The sequence below is a fragment of the Panicum virgatum genome, chromosome 4N (genome assembly GCF_016808335.1).
Source record: "Panicum virgatum strain AP13 chromosome 4N, P.virgatum_v5, whole genome shotgun sequence".
NCBI classification, from domain to species: domain Eukaryota; kingdom Viridiplantae; phylum Streptophyta; class Magnoliopsida; order Poales; family Poaceae; genus Panicum; species Panicum virgatum.
Window position 1 is genome coordinate 13,717,355 of NC_053148.1, and position 17,964 is coordinate 13,735,318.

Genomic DNA, 17,964 nt, shown 5'->3' on the forward strand with positions numbered 1-17,964 from the left:
TGACCGGTTACCGGTCAAACCGGTCCGGTCCGGTTCCGGTTCCGGCCGGTACCCAATCAGCCAAAATTCAAATTTTAAATTTGAATTCAAAAAATGAAAAATTCTCAAAAAATTCTTAAAAATACTTCAAGGTGTGATGAATCTAATGGTGTCAAATTTTCTCAAAAATTCATTCATTTAGTATAGTTTGTGAGAATTTAAAGTTAAATCAAAAAAGAAAAAGAAAAAAAATGGGTCGGCCCATGAAGGCCCACCGGTCAAACCGGCCGGTAAACCGGTCAAACCGGTCGGTAAACCGGTAAAACCGGCCGGTAAACCGGTTGCACGGGAGCGTTTGAATTTCAAACTGGTCAAACCGACCGGTAAACCGGTAAAACCGGCCGGTAAACCGGTCAAACCGGCCGGTAAACCGGTCGGAACCGGTTGCACGGGAAAATTTAAATTTATTTGAATTTTGATTTGAATTCAACCGGTTTCCACTGGTTATCGGCCTAACCGGTCCGGTAAACCGGTACCGGAGGGCGGCGGTAACCGGTTTCCGGTTGGGAAATAAAACCCTGCTTGAAACTCGACTCTTGAGGGATACCCGAACACGCCGGCCGCGACCGCCTCCACCAGACGCGCCCGCACCTTGCTCTGCTGCGCCGGCGATTCCCCGCCGCCAGAGGCGAAGTTCCGTTTCCCGTTCGCGCCGGTCCCCTGCCCGCCGCCATGACAGAGGTACGCACCCCCCCCCCCCCGCTTCGAAATTCAGGGCCGCGTATATGGGCGATTTGCGAAATCGCGGTGTTGTTTGAGCTCGTTAGCGATCTTCGTCGCCATAGGGAAGAACGTTTTCTGCTAGGCTGAGTTCTAGCTTGGACCCCGCGGGGTCTTCCTTTCTGTCCCGTGGGTGGATTAGGGTTAGCTGCGCCTGCTTGCGCTTGTGGATGCTTGACACTATACAATGTCAAGTGTGGCTTCACGAGGCAGGACTGCGGAGATGACGGATGTCTGGTGTGGTGGTGTTATTAGGTTCTGCTGGTTGAGGGAATTACTGACTACGGTTCAATTGTTATTGTAGATGCTAGCCATTGCTCAGTCATTTGTCCACAGCTGTGATTCCCTTGTAGTGAACTTAAATGCATACAAGGCTATGAGAGTGCCACTGTGTCATGCCAAAGTTATTTAGTCTTATTCTGAGTTCGTGATAATATGAGCATATGTAATGTTTATCGTTTGTGAAAGAATAGAAGGTGTTTTTTACTCTTTAAAAATGGTGTCTGCAATCAGCTGCTTACTGCTATTTGTTAAACTCTTGCTACTGAAAACATCCAATTGTGCAAATTAGCTTTGGGAATAATAACTTGTCTTTTATCTGCCCTGTTTCAGTACTGGGTGAGCCAGGGAAACAAATGGTGTGACTTCTGCAAGATTTTTATAGCCAATAATCCCTTTAGCATCAGAACGCATGAACTTGGTAAGCGTCACAAGGACAATGTCAGCAAAAGATTGTCAACGATGCAAAAGGAGAGTGATGCAAAGGACAAGGAACAGCAGCAAGCTGCCCGAGCCCTTCAGCAGATAGAAGCAGTAAGTCCTCAGATTCAAAAAGAAAAAAAAATTCTGTTATAATTTTATCTAATATCCATCGGTCTACTGATTGATATACATATGATTATCTCATTCTCTCATAAACTAGAATGCAATTTACATGGAAAACCTTACTACATCAATACAGCATGAGGCCGTTGCTTTTTGACATGCCTTGGGCTTTTTCGCTGTGCTTTTGTAATTTGCCTTGCATTTGGTTGATGGACTATGGAACCATATCTGATTATGTTCAATTTTTTTCTCTGCAGAAAGCTAAAAAGAGCTATCAAAAGGATTTGGAGAATAGCCAGAGGAATGTGGATGGAGACACTTCTGCAGCACCTGGAGATGGCTGTGTATGGTTTTCCTGTTTCTGTATATAACAATAATTCATTATATTCTTTAGTATGCTAGTTCAATGTGTCCTTTATATTCTTTAGATCCACATCTAGCATCATCACCCTTCTTCATGTAGTTTAATATATTTTGAACCTAGTTCCCCTCCAGCTCACACCACCAAACTTACATTGTCGAACCAAGAAGTAGCCTGATAAGTGGCCATGTGGCTGTTAGTTTATAAAGGCCGCTTGTTTGATGTAGAGCTTACACAATTAAATCGACCATTCAAACACTTATTTCTTCTAGCCCAGAAGTATATCCATGTTTTCCTACTCTCTGTTGTTCTTGCTTATACACAATTAAATTGACCATTCAAACATTTATTTCTTCTAGCGCCGGAAGTATATCTTTGCTTTCCTACTTCCTGTTGTTGTTGCAAGGGGATATCCTTACTGGTGAAGAAGGCACAAAATGCTTCTGTCAGCCTACAAATTCATTGTTGTGTTGTCAACTGTTTTACAACATCATTTCAATTAAGTCAAAGATGTTTCATGACTGTACCTCAGTTGTTGCTTTAACAATTTTTTCATATATGAACTGGCCTGAGTATTAATTCATGTTATGTACCAATGTTAGCAGATAAGCTGGCTAGAGATCATCAGATCATTGCCTAGATATGCTGACTTGATCATTACCTTAGCAGATATGTATGCTGACTAGACCACTGGATACTAATGAGTGTCTGACAGTACAGAACCCGTCGGAGCCTTTTAGACTATACTTCCAAGTCCCAAGTGATATGAACTACGAAGCATTCTTTGCATAGACTGATCACACTGCTGTCTACATCAATGTCCTCTTTCTGTTTGGTAACGTTTCCTTAAATCTGGTATGTGCAGGATGGGTATTTGACTCAACATCAGGATACTACTATGACAAATCTACTGGACTTCACTACGATTCAAACTCCGGCTTCTATTATTCTGATGGTTTAGGTGATCTCATCAAGCATACACATATATCTGAACAATTGGTTCCATCCAGTCTTTCTCCAAGCTGTTTTTTCCCCACTTATATTGATGTTTATTAGTTTAAAATGGGCAGGGAAATGGGTTACTCAAGAAGAGGCGTACAAATCTGTGCAAACTTCCAAAACAGATGTTGGTCAATCCTCAACGTCACAAACAAAAGCTCCTCCTGCTGCAGAAACGGCTGTTCCGGCTATTAAAGGAGGTCCAGCTCCAGGTCGGGTTGTCACAAAGCCACTGAACCTGATGAGACCTATCAAGGGTGCTCCTGCTCCGTCAGTGGTTGCTGCTAACAAGAGGAAGAGGGAGGACAAAAAGCCTAAGGTGATCTCCAAGGAGGAGGAAGCGGCTCTCAAAGCCCGGGAAGCAGCCAGGAAGAGAGTAGAGGATAGAGAGAAGCCACTGATGGGATTATACAGAACTTACTGAGGCGTCTGCTGTCCTTCCTAGACTATTCTCCCCATATGGACCAAACGATTGCACTACCTGATGTTGTAAGAAACGTTGACAAATGCTGTTCATTGAGAGAATGGGCAGGGTTTCAAAGAAGCAACTCGTTTGCAATATGCGTCAACCGTGTGTGCCTGTCTGCCTGTACAATGCCTAAGCGGTTCTTGCGTGGGCCGAGTTCCCTGCTGCAGATGTAAAAGGATATGTTCACTACATATCGTTTTTCACAAATGGATAGTGTGGCGTGTGCTCCGAACCATACATTGTGCTGACTCTTTTCATGAGACATGGTGATGGCCGTTTTCAGCATTGTCAATAGTACGGTATGTGCTCATCCAAAAAAAAAAGAAAAAAGAAACTAGTATGTTATGAGCTTGAGATTTTATTCAGCATCCGCCGAGGCGAGTTGGCCATGGCTGTAAGAAATCTCTCCCTCAAGTGGTGATCACCAACGGTACATGGGTGTCTTATCTTATTAAAAAAAAACATGCTTGTGTATGTGTGTGTTACATAATCATGTCAGCACTCAGCAGTACTCTGCTTTGCTTTCTCTGATTGCCTTTATGTCCCAGGTATAATATTATGTCGGTTGCATTGCATGTATAGGAACTTCGGAACGAAGCTGACCCAGATTAATAGTGCGATCCCCAGAAGATAGAGTACTTCTCCAGTCAGTTATGGGCTCGACACCAGGGGCGGGCCCAAGATTTGTAAGTTGGGTATTCGAAATTTCAAATGGTGTAAAAAAAGTTTTTGACAACCCAAAGTACATATTAGAAGCATATAAATGAGTACAAAAATATAAATATAAATTGTTCATAACTTGAAATTTTCAGCATATAGATAATAAATGCACTAAATGATCAACATATTAAAGTAGGAATATCTAAAATAAGTAGAGGATAAAATTCTAAAATAACATATGGCATTGATAAGGATGCTTAAAATTACAAGATAACTTTACAACCATCATAGATAATTTTGATAGATTTCTCAAATTTTTGAAGTTCTCATCATACACAACTCTAATAGACTTCTCTAATTTTTTTTCGCAAACATAAGTTATCACAAGTTGCAATCCCCTGCTCACCTTGGTCAATCACAAACTGGCTTGCAAGTTGCAATTTTGCTTAATCAGCAGTAAAGTCAAGCGTGGCGGTAGGCCGGCAGTGCATTGGGCGCGTGCGCCCCTGCCTGCCTGTGCGCCGAGCCGCCGATCGGCCTAGCACCGCTGCGCAGCTCGGTAGCGCCACTCCGGCCTGCGGCCGCGCGCGCGGTAGGCGGCCCCTACGGCACAGCGGTTGTGCGGGCGTGCGCCATGCGGCCCTGCCTGGCTGTGCCGCCTTGCCCGTGGTCGCGGCCCGCGGCCTGCGCCAGCCGCGAGCGCGGTGTCGGCCTGTGCGTGTGGGGCCTGAGCCTCGGGGGCGACCAGCACGGGCGGCGGCCGGCATGCGGCGGCGGGGCAGGTAGGGAAAGGAGCGACGCCGGTCGGGGAATTGGTGGGGAGGGGGCGTCGGGAGAGGCTGGGAGGGGGATTGGGCTTGGGGAATGATAAATTTTGGGCCGTGGGGTGTACGTGGGCCGGCGGTGGTGTAGCGAAATTGGGCTGCTGAGGTTGTTTTGGGTTAAAAGAGGAATTTGGAGCTCTAGTAGTCAGATCTGTTGTGGTATTTTCGTTTTTTTACATCATATACATACAATACACTATATATATACAAACTTTTTTGTCAAAAATAATGGGTATTCAACTGGATACCATTGAATTCAATGGGGCCCGCCCCTGCTCGACACAAGAATCATGGGAGCCACTCCACTACACTGCTTGTTGCCACAATAATCAAACCTTTATTTTTGCCACAATAATCAAACCTTTATTTTTATTTAGTTGCCAAATTAAAGGTAACGACGACTACTTAACTAGCTAGCTCCTGGCCGGCCGGCGCAATGCTTTGCATGTTGGCATCTTTTCTAATTTCTATCTTTTCCTTTTGAAATTAGAAACCCCTCCAGATCAGAAGCAGCTTGCAGATGCATATAGCTAAGCTTAATTTGCAGATGTCATACGCTCATGCTGCGATCAGATATGCAGCCAACACAGCGTAGCGGGGCGGGGGTGGGCACGGAATGACGGAAGTACGGAACGCGCCCGCGCCCGCAGGAGTTGAACGGCGCGACGGGAGCATGCGTTGCCACCTGCCACCCACCCTCTCTCTCACGTGTGCGGGTTCTTTTTTTTTTCCTTCCTGGAGATGCTTTACAAGCGACCGTAACCTCTCTTGGAGCAGTCGATTTTTTCTTCACCCACGTGTGCAGATCCCACTATTGGAAAAATAGACAATTGTAAGTTTAAATTCTGAACTAGATTTATTATGACGAGAATTAAACTTAGCATGCATGACTCTAACATACTAGACAGTACGTATATCATAAACATGATCTCAGAAAAACATGATTATAAAGCGAATCTGATCACAAAATACGTACTGTGCGGGAGCCGTCGGGAAGACGAAAGGCGCAGACGAGACGAAGACGGTCCTTCGAACGGAGCGCAGCAACCGGCGTTGCAGACGACGGTACGCCACAGCTCCTGACTTGGACGGAGGACGAGCCGTGGCAAAGAAGATGAGCAGTCGCGCTTGGCGCTTCCCAAAAACCTGATTCGCCCTCTCCCGGTGCAGGATCATAAGAGCGAGCGGTTCCGGAGACCTGCTCTCCCGTTCGCCGGTGCACGCCGGCGTTCGGGATGGAGCAACTACGAAGGCGGCACAGCAACGAGGAGAGGCAAAACCCTAACCCGATTAGATTCGTTTTGGTAAAGGCCGACGGGTCAGTTATATAGAAGAGCCCACCACCTCGCGTCGTGATCGGTTCCAAAAAATTAGAAAACCGATTAGGATTCCATATCTCAGTAGACTTAAAGGCCAAGTAACCAAAACAAAAACAGCAAAAGAAAGCAACGTCCCCGTAAGGCGAGGAACCAGATTTCGGCGAACAATTCACGCATACGTCGTGCGCCAGCGTATCTCGCCCCGCCCGGCGAGGCGAGCGAGCGCGCGCGTGTGTAGCACCTCTTCTCTCCCCACACACATAGCTTGGAGAAGTGAGTACAACTTCAATATTTAAGTTGGTCATACTCTACTTCAACTAGCAAGGTGGGACTAAAGGATTGCACACTAGCTCACTTTCTTCATGCACCATGGGCCTTTGAGATTTATTTGGAATTTCTGAAATTGTTCATGGGCCTAGCCCAAATTCCATCAATTCCCCACCAGATCTCAAATACCCATTAGTGATTTTGCATGTCTCTCACTACTGTTTATATACCAGTCTTTTAGCAAGGACTGTTAAGCTGAACTCTCGCTTAGAGCTTCAAGCTACACTCATTCACAACTTGAACAATGGACTAAACTTTGAATTGCAAGTTTTGTGCGAACAAGATTCACTCAAAGCCCGAACCAGTACACGGCAGCCAGTAGCCTGCTCAGCGGGTGGAGCATATACGTCGTACTCCCTGATCTCTTCATGAGTTTACTAGAGATCACCCAAATCTCATAGACTGCGATGTTAGACAGTCAGACTCATATATGTGTGTTTTTTCAAGAATGCTCTGTAGGACAGCATCTTACATCAGAGCCAACACAAATACATTAAGGCATATAGCCAACTTGCCTTACAGCAACTGAGAGTATTGCATCTTCACTTAGAGAGGGTTTAACCATTACTCTCCTCAGTTCACCATCAGCTTGTTCTCCCCAAATCCTAATTCACGGGATCTCCGATCACATAGGTTGGGTTACCACTGTGGTAACTTATACGGGTCTCATACCATCTTCCTTGATGCACTATCTATCACATTCCATGATAATCCTTTTGTAAAGGGATCTACCAGGTTTTTATATGTTTGAATATAAGTCACACTTATCACTCCGGAGTTCCTCAACTTCCTGACAGACTTCAATCATCTTTTAACATGTCTTGATAACTTTGTATTATCCTTAGCACTGTTCACTTTGACTATCACGGTTTGATTGTCACAGTTCATAAGAATAGCCGGTACTGGTTTCAACCACAGGCAAGTCCATCAAGAGCTCACGCAGCCACTCTGCCTCAACAGTAGCTGTGTCCAAAGCAGTGAGTTCTGCTTTCATGGTTGACCGCATCAAAATGGTCTGTTTGCAAGACCTCTATGATATCGCATCACCTCCAAGGGTAAACACATATCCACTCGTGGCATATAGCTCATCAGCGTCAGATATCCAGTTCGAATCACTATATCCCCCAAGCACAATAGGGTGCCCAGAATAGTGAATTTCATAACTCATAGTACCTACTAGATAGCGCATAACCCTTTCAAGTGCATGCCAATGATTAGTACCGGATTTGACATGAACCTGCTCAATTTGCTCACAGCAAAAGAAATATCGGGTCTCGTTGCGCTAGCTAAGTACATGTGTGAACCAATAATCTGCGAATATCTCAGTTGATCTTTGGCAATTTTTCTGTTCTTTCTCAACATCACACTGGGGGCATAAGGTGTTGGAGAAGACTTGCTGTCGATATAGTCAAAACGGCTCAAGTCCTTTTCCACATAATGGGATTGTGAAAGAGTAATCTCATTCTCTAACTTAATAAGCTTGATGTTCAGGATAACATCAACTTCTCCCAGATCCTTCATATCAAAGCTCTTTGATAGAAAGGACTTGACCACATTGATCACATCAATGTTTGTGCCAAAGATCAGTATGTCGTCCACATACAAGCATAATATAACTCTTCCACCCCCACCATAGCGATAGTACACACATCTATCAGCCTCATTAATGACAAAGTCCGCAGAAGTTAAAGTTCTGTCAAACTTCTCATGACATTGCTTAGGTGCTTGTTTCAAACCATACAAAGACTTCAAGAGCTTACACACCTTATTTTCTTGACCTTTCACTACAAATCCATCAGGCTGATCCATGTAGATCTCCTCATCCAACTCTCCATTTAGGAAAACTGTCTTAATATCCATTTGATGAATGATAAGACCATATGAGACAGTCAAGGAAATTAATGCTCGAATAGTGGTCAATCTAGCGATAGGTGAGTAAGTATCAAAGAAGTCTTCGCCTTTCTTTTGTGTGTACCCTTTAGCAACAAGCCGAGCCTTGTACTTGTCAATAGTACCGTCAGGCTTAAGCTTCTTCTTGAATATCCACTTACATCCCACTGTCTTGCAACCATAGGGTCGTTCAGTGAGCTCCCATGTCCCATTAGAAAGAATTGAGTCCATCTCACTTTGGACTGCTTCTTTCCAATCATCTGCATTTGGAGATGCATACGCCTCGGCAATAGACATGGGAGTATTGTCCACAAAGTACACAGTGAAATCATCACCAAAAGATTTGCAATCCTTTGTCTCTTGCTCCTTCTAGGAGCTTCACTGTCATCCTTCTCTAGAACATGCTCATGTTCATCGGATTGTTCAGAAGACTCTATAGGTGCTGCTGGTTGAGGAGTTATCTCTGTCGAAAATCTAGAATTACTATACATATCTTTTATAGGAAAAATATTCTCAAAAAATATTACATCACGAGATTCCATAATAGTATCAACATGCACATCTGGTACCTCAGATTTAACCACTAAGAATCTATAAGCAATGCTCCTCTGAGCATATCCTAGAAAGACACAATCCACTGTCTTAGGTCCCAACTTGCGCTTATTTGGAATAGGCACATTAACTTTTGCTAAGCACCCCCACGTGCGCAGATAAGAAAGTGATGGTTTTCTCCCATTCCACATCTCATATGGAGTTTGATCTTGATTCTTGTTTGGAACTTTATTAAGGACATGACACGAAGTCAATATAGCCTCCCCCACCATGTCTTAGAAAGACCAGCTGTGTCTAACATGGAGTTAACCAAGTCAGTCACCATGCGGTTTTTCCTCTCGGCATTCCCGTTTGATTCGGGAGAATAGGGAGGCATCCTCTCATGAATAATTCCATGCTCCTCACAGAATTCATCAAATATTTTGGGAAAATACTCGCCACCATGATCTGACCTTAGATGCTTGATTTTTCTCTCTAGTTGATTCTCAACTTCAGCTTTATAGATTTTAAAGTAGTCTAACGCTTTGTCCTTAGTTTGCAACAAATAAACATAGTAAAATCTAGTCGCATCGTCAATTAACGTCATGAAGTATCTTTTCCCACCTTTTGTCAATACACCATTCATCTCACATAGATCAGAATGTATGAGTTCTAGAGGTGCCAAGTGTCTCTCCTCAGCAGCCTTGTGAGGCTTCCGAGGTTGCTTTGATTGCACACAACTATGGCACTTAGAACCTTTGGCAATGGTGAATTTCGGAATTAAACACATGCTGGAAAGCCGAGACATCAAACCAAAATTAACATGACACAAACGTGAATGCCAAACACTCGCATCATCGCTAACATTGCCACAAATATGGTTCACCGACTTATTACAAAATTCAGCAAGAGAAAAGCGGAACAAGCCTCCGCTATCATAGCCTTTACCAACGAATTGTCCATGTTTCGACACGACAAATTTATTGGACTCTAACACTACCTTAAACTCGTCCTTGCATAGGACTGACCCGCTGACCAGATTCTTGTTGATAGTGGGCACATGTTGTACGTTCCTCAGCTGCACGATCTTTCCCGAAGTAAACTTCAGATCTACCGTGCCAACACCATAAACATAAGCATGTGAGCCGTTCCCTATCAGCACGGAGAAGTCCCGGACGGTCTGGTAAGAAGAAAGCATAGAGATGTCAGCACACACATAAACATTAGCACCCGTATCAAGCCACCAACTCGTGGATTGAAAAACTGAAAGAATTGTAGGTAAATTACCGTACCCATCTCCAGTGTTGCTCATGGTCACCATGTTGACATCCTTGGACTCATTTGCTTTCTTGGCCCTGCAGTCTGCCCGATCTGGGCACTCCTTTGAGAAGTGTCCAAGCTTACCACATGCATAGCACTTTTCCAAAGCCTTGTTCTTCTTCTTCTTGAAGGTAGTGGTCTTGTTAGGCTTGTTCTCTTTGTTCTTGCCACGTGGGAACTTCTGCATCAGGTTGGCACTGGACTGACCTTGGTCTCCTTTCTCAGGCACGTTCTTCTTCCGAGCCTTCTCCTCAACATAAAGAGTCGCTATCAGATTTTCAACTGATATCTCATGTCTCTTGTGTTTCAGAGTTGTGGCGACGTTCCTTCACTAGGAAGGCAACTTTGCAATAATACATCCAGCCACAAATTTATCGGGAATAGGACACTTAAAGAGATCAAGATCCTTGACAATGCACTGCACCTCATGCGCCAGTTCCACCACAGAACGGTTATTCACCATCCTGTAGTCATGGAAACTCTCCATGAGATACAGTTCATTGCCCGTATCTGTTGCATCATACTTTGCAACCAGAGCATCCCACAACGTCTTCGCCACTGTCTTATCAATGTACACACGGACTAATCTGTCTGACAGATTGCTAATGATACATCCGACAAAGAGATTATTGGCCTCATCGTACTTCTTCTGCTCTCCAGCAGTAAGTACGCCCTCAGGCTTGCCAAGTCTCATGTCGCAGATGTGCATAGCAGTAAACCAGAAGCGAACCTTAGACTTCCAGATCTTAAAGTTCACGCCAGTAAACTTTTCTGGCCTCAGTGACTTAGCGAAACCAGCCATTGTTAAATCAACAGATTGCCTATCAAGTTTTTGGATTGTTAGAAAAATAGACAACTGTAAGTTTAAATTCCTAACTAGATTTATCATGACGAGAATTAAACCTAGCATGCATGACTCTAACATACTAAATAGTACGTATATCATAAACATGATCTCAGAAAATGTGATTATGAAATAGACCTGATCACAAAATACGTACTGTGCAGAAGCCACCGGGAAGACGAAAGGCGCAGACGAGATGAAGACGGTCCTTCGAACGGAGCGTAGGAACCGGCGTTGCAGACGACGGTACGCCGCAGCTCCTGACTTGGACGGAGGACGAGCCGTGGCGAAGAAGATGAGCAGTCGCGCTTGGCGCTTCCCAAAAACCTGATTCGCCCTCTCCTGGTGCAGGATCACAAGAGCGAGTGGTTCCGGAGACCTGTTCTCCCGTTCGCCGGTGCACGCCGGCGTTCGGGATGGAGCAACTACGAAGGTGGCACAGCAGCGAGGAGAGGCAAAACCCTAATCCGATTAGATTCGTTTTGGTAGAGGCCAACGGGTCAGGTATATAGAAGAGCCCACGACCTCGCGTCGTGATCGGTTCTGAAAAATTAGGAAACTGATTAGGATTCCATATCTCAGTAGACTTAAAGGCCAAGTAACCAAAACAAAAATAGCAAAAGGAAGCAGCGTCCCCGCAAGGCGAGGAACCAGATTTCGGCGGACCATTCACGCGTACGTCGTGCGCCAGCGTATCTCGCCACGCCCAGCCCGACCCGGCCCGGCGAGCGAGCGCGCATGTCTGTAGCTCCCCTTCTCTCCCCACACACATAGCTTGGAGAGGTGAGTACAACTTCCATATTTAAATTGGTCATACTCTACTTCAACTAGTAAGGTGGGACTAAAGGATTGCACACTAGCTCACTTCCTTCATGCACCATGGGCCTTTGAGATTTATTTGGAATTTCTGAAATTGTTCATGGGCCTAGCCCAAATTTCATCACTGACAAGACTTTATCTCTCCGCCTCTCCTTTCCATTCCACTTCCTCCTTTCCCTCTTTCTCCCTCCATCTGAATCCCGCGGCTTCATGGCGATGCTCCCCTTCCTCCTTTTTCCTCTACTCCATGCGGCCTGAGAGGGAGGCATGCGGGCCGGCGGCGGGAGGCGCGGCGGGGCCCGCGGGAGGCGCGGCGGAGCCAACGGGCTAGCGGCGGGAGGCGTGGCGGCGCTCGCCCCCAGCCCCGGCCCCGGCCAGATCCAATTTTTTTCATTTTTTTTCTTATTTTCATACAAAAATTTTTAGAAAAAAAATGTTACCCGAGTTTTTTTATTTGGATCTACAATTTTGTTTCTTCAATTTTTTCAATTTATTTGATAAATTTCTTTGATTCAAATTTTTTCTCGTAAAATGCAGCCTAACACACTGTAAATCTGGCCGGGGGGACTGTAAGGGAAGGCGTCGTGGGTGTGCAAATCGTCAGCGCACACCATATTTACCACCCGTTGACACTGACCACGGTGAAAGCACCGAGCTTCCCTGTCAAGCAGTCTCCTTGATCAGCTACCGGCCGGAGCCGGGCCAGCGGGGGGTCAACTCACCTCACAGGCTCACACGTCGCGAGGCCGCGGCTCCGCCACGCACAGCCGCACAGGTGGTCTAGTAGTCAACCAGCTCCGGCCTCCGTTGGCCAAGCCGACGGCTCGTCGGCTCCGCGTCCGTTCAGGCGTCTGGTCGGCAAGGCAGAGGCAGCGGCCGGGGCGGGCATGGAACGCGCGCCCGCGGGAGTTGAACGGCGCGACGCGAGCATGGGTTGCCACCTGCCACCGGTCACCCACCCTCTCTTACGTAGTCACGTGTGCCGATTCTTTTTTTCTTCTTCTTCCTAGAGATGCTCCGCACGTTCGACGGTTCGCGAGGGTCGCGCACGTACGCGGGCGCTTTATTCGCGGCCCGGCGCAGCGGGGCAAAAAAAAAAAAACGATTCCGCGCGTGCCCTGGTGGCTGGCGTGGGCCCCCCGCGTCACGTCACGTCGCCTTTGACCGGCGAAAACGGTGGCGGTGGCGCGGCGCCGAACGGATCGGAGCCGGCCTGGTCCTCCGGTCAAAATAAGCACGCGCGGGCCGCCGGGCTGCCGGGGCCGTAGGACGGCAACTACCACTGCTACTAGTACTGCACCATCACGCCAACGCTGTGGCCTCACAGCCGTGGGTAATGGGCTAATGGCAAGTAAGTAGGACCGGCGATCAGAGTTGTCGGGATCAAATTTCCGTCATTACCTTGTGCATAAACCGCACTTAGAGAGGGCGGATCGAGAATCTCACCGTTGACGAGGTGGGGCCTCAAGTCAAGTGAACACGATGATGCCACGCGGAAACGGCCAACTTTGTTCACTGGCAGATTGTACCGGCTCGTCACTGTTCCTCACCTACTACTACTGCTCGATAACCCCCGGGCTTTATTAATTTCTTGGGCTTACGGTTGATGCCGATGACCACTTTTGGGCACGGGAACGAAAGAGAGACCTGCTTAGCCAATTCGGACGCCACTAGCGACGACATGAGTAGCACCAAGGCGCCACGACTACAAGCTTTTGAATTCTGTTGGTTTTAAAAAAAATAAAATAATAACAAGAAAAGTTGAAGAAGATAGGAACCAGTTCTCTGCCTGCTAAATCGGACCTACGCAGACGTGCTCGCAGCAAGCCGCCGACTGGGATATGACTTGGCGCTACACCAATGTCTACAACCTTTATATATATATATATATATATATATATATATATATATATATATATATATATATATATATATATATATATGCATTACAGCATACTACAAAGTAATAGAAATTCGTCCAAAGAATAAACATATAGCTAAATGATTACGAGCAATACCTGCCTGTTAAGATGCTTGAATTGCGGTATTCCATCCGTTTCTAAATATTTGTCACAATTGACTTTTTGATCGTGACGTTTGCTTATTATCCGTCGTGTTTGAAAATTTAATGCCAATATGAAAACAAATATGCATCATGCTCAAGGTGTCATTAAGGTAGGATATCAAATTTTCATGTGTGGATGGTATACCATATGACAAATGTATCTTAAGGGAGCCTAATGATTGTCACTGACGATGAGCCGAGGATATCTTCCCTTTGGATCGTCATATACATACTGCAGAAAATGATAGATAATATATGCCATTTGCCCATTTAGTTGGTTGCAGGTCCTTGTACGGAGCAAAGGTGTTCGGACGAGTACATCTAATTGGCACCGCCCCTTTTCTCTTTATCCTCCTTTTTCTTTACAAGAGGGAATAGTTCCTTTTTTGTGTATTTTTTTAAGGAGTAGAGATTCAATTTATATTGATACTTTTAGGTGTTCTTCCGGGGCAATTTTTCTTGCCACTGAACCTGAAATTATAGTAGCCATCAGGACCAAATCTTTCCAGCATCCATCAGTAGAGTTTGAGAAGAAATATACTGAAAAGATATAGTTTGAGAAGAAATATACTAAAAAGACTAAACTTTTTGGTACTACACTCGTATAACTGATGAGACAGAAGGAGAGAAGCCACTGCTGGCCACAAAATCCATGGGTCAGCACACTATGCTCTGCCACTGAGCACTATTAGCTAGGCGTCTCGTGTGTATCCCTTTCCTTAGGTAAGAGGAAACGAATTTGGGTGGAAGCACCTTTGAAAAGAATGGCAGTGGAGAGAAGTGCACAGGATTCTGATTCGAATACGAAATCCAGCATCAATGATGGAGCCAGCCGTATATGCAAGATAATAATTAACTTTATTTTTTAAAAAATATCGATCAGCTGTACTCGCTTAAATAAAAGTCAAGTGTAGTAGGCGTCACTTGTCTTCATATACCATGAATATTAAAAAATGTCTAAAAGTGAAAAGATGGAGCACTGCAAAAATAAATCAATTTTGTTGTGCTGTTCATGTACAGATGTACTTCATTTGGCTCATCCTATCTGAAATTTCTTGGACTTCGTTTTTTATTAGGAAAACTACCGTAGGTAAGAAGCCGTCCTGAACATTTTGTATTAATGCAAGATGCAGCATTGGACATTCAACACCATACCGTACCTTATAGTAGAATGCACTTAAGGATTTCAAATTCAATGTTAGAAGGAAAATAAATTTAGAGGCCCAATTTAATAAATACTCCATCCATCCACTTTTGATAGCTATATTTCAGAACCTCAAATGTTCAAAAATGATAACTACATTTGCTATTGGCATGGGTTGTGGCAATAAATAACACTAGAAATGAGGAGTTCCCAGTTAAAATATTGGAGGACCAACAAAAAGTCTATGTTGTATTTATTAGATTGATAAGCACGCTTGGTGCCCTTGGTCATTGTGCCATATGAAAATATATCAATCAAAATTGGATGGAGGGAGTACAATTCAGCATAATCACTTGTCGGTGTGTATTTGTACAACTTTTGCCTACTAGTGCCCACTATTCCACACTTGCAAGAATATGAGTATTTTGATAGGTCAAATCTATACATGTGCAATTAACAGATGGCGCGCTTGTGACCTTTCTAACTAAGAGAAACTCTTAGTAAAGAAACCAATTATCATAACAGACATTATTGGAAAATTGAGACCCAACAAAAGAAATGGAGTCCCTAAAAGAACAAACTAAATTGAGAGAGTAAAGCCATACTAATTTGTGTTCTTAGAATTGGACTCCATTATTGCTTCCTTGTCCATAGTCTCGAGTACATACAGAACGTTCCATGTCAATAAGACATCACGACTTTTTTTTTTTTTGCTAATGTGAGAAACCCAAGTCGTCCCGTGATGAAAGAAACACCTATACGGCAGAACAGCTACTGTAGACCTGTAGTTTTATATGCAACCTTCATGATGCTAGGCATGCTACACTTTGATAATTGAATCACTTTTGTGAAGGCAGAATCTAACTTTATCACAAGTTTAAGGAAAAAAACTTGATCATGCATGCCAATGATCAAGGGCACATTAACCCATGGCACTTAAACATATTTTGGCATCATCGTATAATCTCTTCTGCAAATAGGACACCACGCAGTACAGTCAGGCTCTAGCGAGAGAGAGAGAAACCAACACCAAGAACAGTGTTGGCGGCAAATTGCACTTGTACATGGTTTCACACTATGCAAATGCAAAGAAGAAGAAAAAACGAAAATAGAAAAAAAAAATCCCCACTTGTATGGACAAGAACCGGGCAAAGCAATGCGGCTAAACGAGTCGGACTCTTCACCCTTTGGTCGCCGGCGCCGCCATGTCGCGGCCGTAGTGCCACGAGTACGCGCCGAGCCCTTTGGCCAGCCGCTGGAGCGGGCTCAGCCGGGCGCACCCGGCGACGCTCTCCGCCGCCGCGGCCGCGCTCCTGTTGCCATGCTTCTTGGCCTTGCCCACGTCGTCGCCTTTGCCGCTGGCTTTGATCGTCACCGCCGGCTGCGCGAACGCCTTCTTAACGGGCGCGTCGAACTGCTGCGCCGGCTTGAAGATCGGATCCTGCTTGTTAGCACGGCCGCCGGCGCCGTCGGACGAGCTCCGGAACAGGAGGAGGTCGCTGAGCCGCCACCTCCTCCAGCCGGCGCTCCTCGACGCGGGACGCGTGGCCAGTTTCTTGGGCGGAGAGCCTGGGCCGCAGCCGCCGCCGTTGTCTTCTTTGCCGCCGAGCGGGGAGGGCGCCTTGGTCGCCTCCAGCAGCGCGGCGGCGAACGGGTCGAAGTCGAAGCCGGAGCCGACCCTGCTCCGCCGCCGCGGCGACCGCATGCCACCTCTCGCCATGGGCGACCGCGGCGATGACGCGACGCTCCCGCCGTCCAGCAGCCCTGGCGGCGGCTTCAGCGGGCGAACCTTGGGCTCGTCGGCCGTCTTGAGCCGCGGCTTCAAAGGCCTGATTTTCCCCTCCTCGAAGAGCTCATCGGCCGTCGTCAGCGTCTCTGCCGGCGCCGCCTTGTCGGCGATCGTGCCGAACTCGAAGTCCGTGTCCCACGCCGCCTCGTTCGCGGCCCCGGCGCCGAGCCCCCTCTTGGGCGTCCCGGGCCGCTCCTCCCAGTCGAACGGCACGGACGAGCCTCCCGTGGCGTACGACCCGCGCGGCTGGAACTCCTCGTCGCCGTCGCTGTCTTCCTCGCCATCCCCATCGCGCCTGCCGACGCCGCCGTTCCCCTCGGCGAAGTGCGCGTATATGGCCGCGGCGCGCCGTGGGCTGGCAGGCGCGCTGGTGAAGTGCTGGAAGAGGTCGAACGGGTTGGCGCCGGTGAGACGCGGGGTGGCCGGCGGCAGGAGGTCGAACTGATTGGGGGACGGCGGCGCCGTCAAGAACGTGCCGCCCGCCGCTCCCTCGTCCCGGACGAGGCGACCGCGCGGACTGGACGGCGCCGTGGCGTACGGGCTCGCGGCCGCGCTGTCGAGCCGCAATTCCTTCGCGGGCGGCGGCGTTGGCGGCGAGGCGGGAGCCATCCTCAGCTCCATTTCAGTGGTCTCGGGATGGATTCTTGGGCCTGGAGAGTCTCTGGTCGTGGCTGCCGCGGGTTTAAGAGCGCGGCGGAGAGGACGGCGACGGAATGAGGCCAAGGAAACAGGGGAAGGATCTGAATACGCATACTGAATATAAAAGGGATGAAATTTTAGGAAGTTTCATGTAACGACCCAAATGTAATTATCATGTTAAGCTTTGTATCATGAACATTCTTGTTAGCATTCATAAAGATTTTCATACTTCATTTGAATTTAATTTTGAATTATTAATGCATTTTGAACTCATGCTTTAGTAAGCAATTTGCATTTTCATTATATGACTTATGTTGTGAATTATTTTGATAAAATACTATTTTCAAAAACTTAAATTTATGTGATTTTTCCCGGATTTT

The 17,964-nt window shown here is 46.4% G+C and overlaps 2 protein-coding genes across 2 annotated transcripts; one reads left to right on the top strand and one right to left on the bottom strand.

Annotated features, from left to right (window-relative positions):
- The first annotated feature begins 560 nt into the window (after window positions 1-560).
- On the top strand, window positions 561-3,650 carry LOC120670348 (zinc finger protein ZOP1-like). The gene is made up of 5 exons (XM_039950431.1): window positions 561-720; window positions 1,372-1,572; window positions 1,842-1,923; window positions 2,811-2,906; window positions 3,016-3,650. The coding sequence occupies exons 1-5, from the start codon at window positions 712-714 to the stop codon at window positions 3,366-3,368; spliced, it is 741 nt and encodes a 246-aa protein (XP_039806365.1). The 5' UTR covers window positions 561-711; the 3' UTR covers window positions 3,369-3,650.
- Window positions 3,651-16,032: 12,382 nt separating this feature from the next.
- LOC120671390 lies at window positions 16,033-17,672 on the bottom strand. The gene has a single exon (XM_039951697.1). It carries the CDS (start codon window positions 17,564-17,566, stop codon window positions 16,337-16,339), a length of 1,230 nt encoding a protein of 409 aa, XP_039807631.1. The 5' UTR covers window positions 17,567-17,672; the 3' UTR covers window positions 16,033-16,336.
- Window positions 17,673-17,964: the final 292 nt, after the last annotated feature.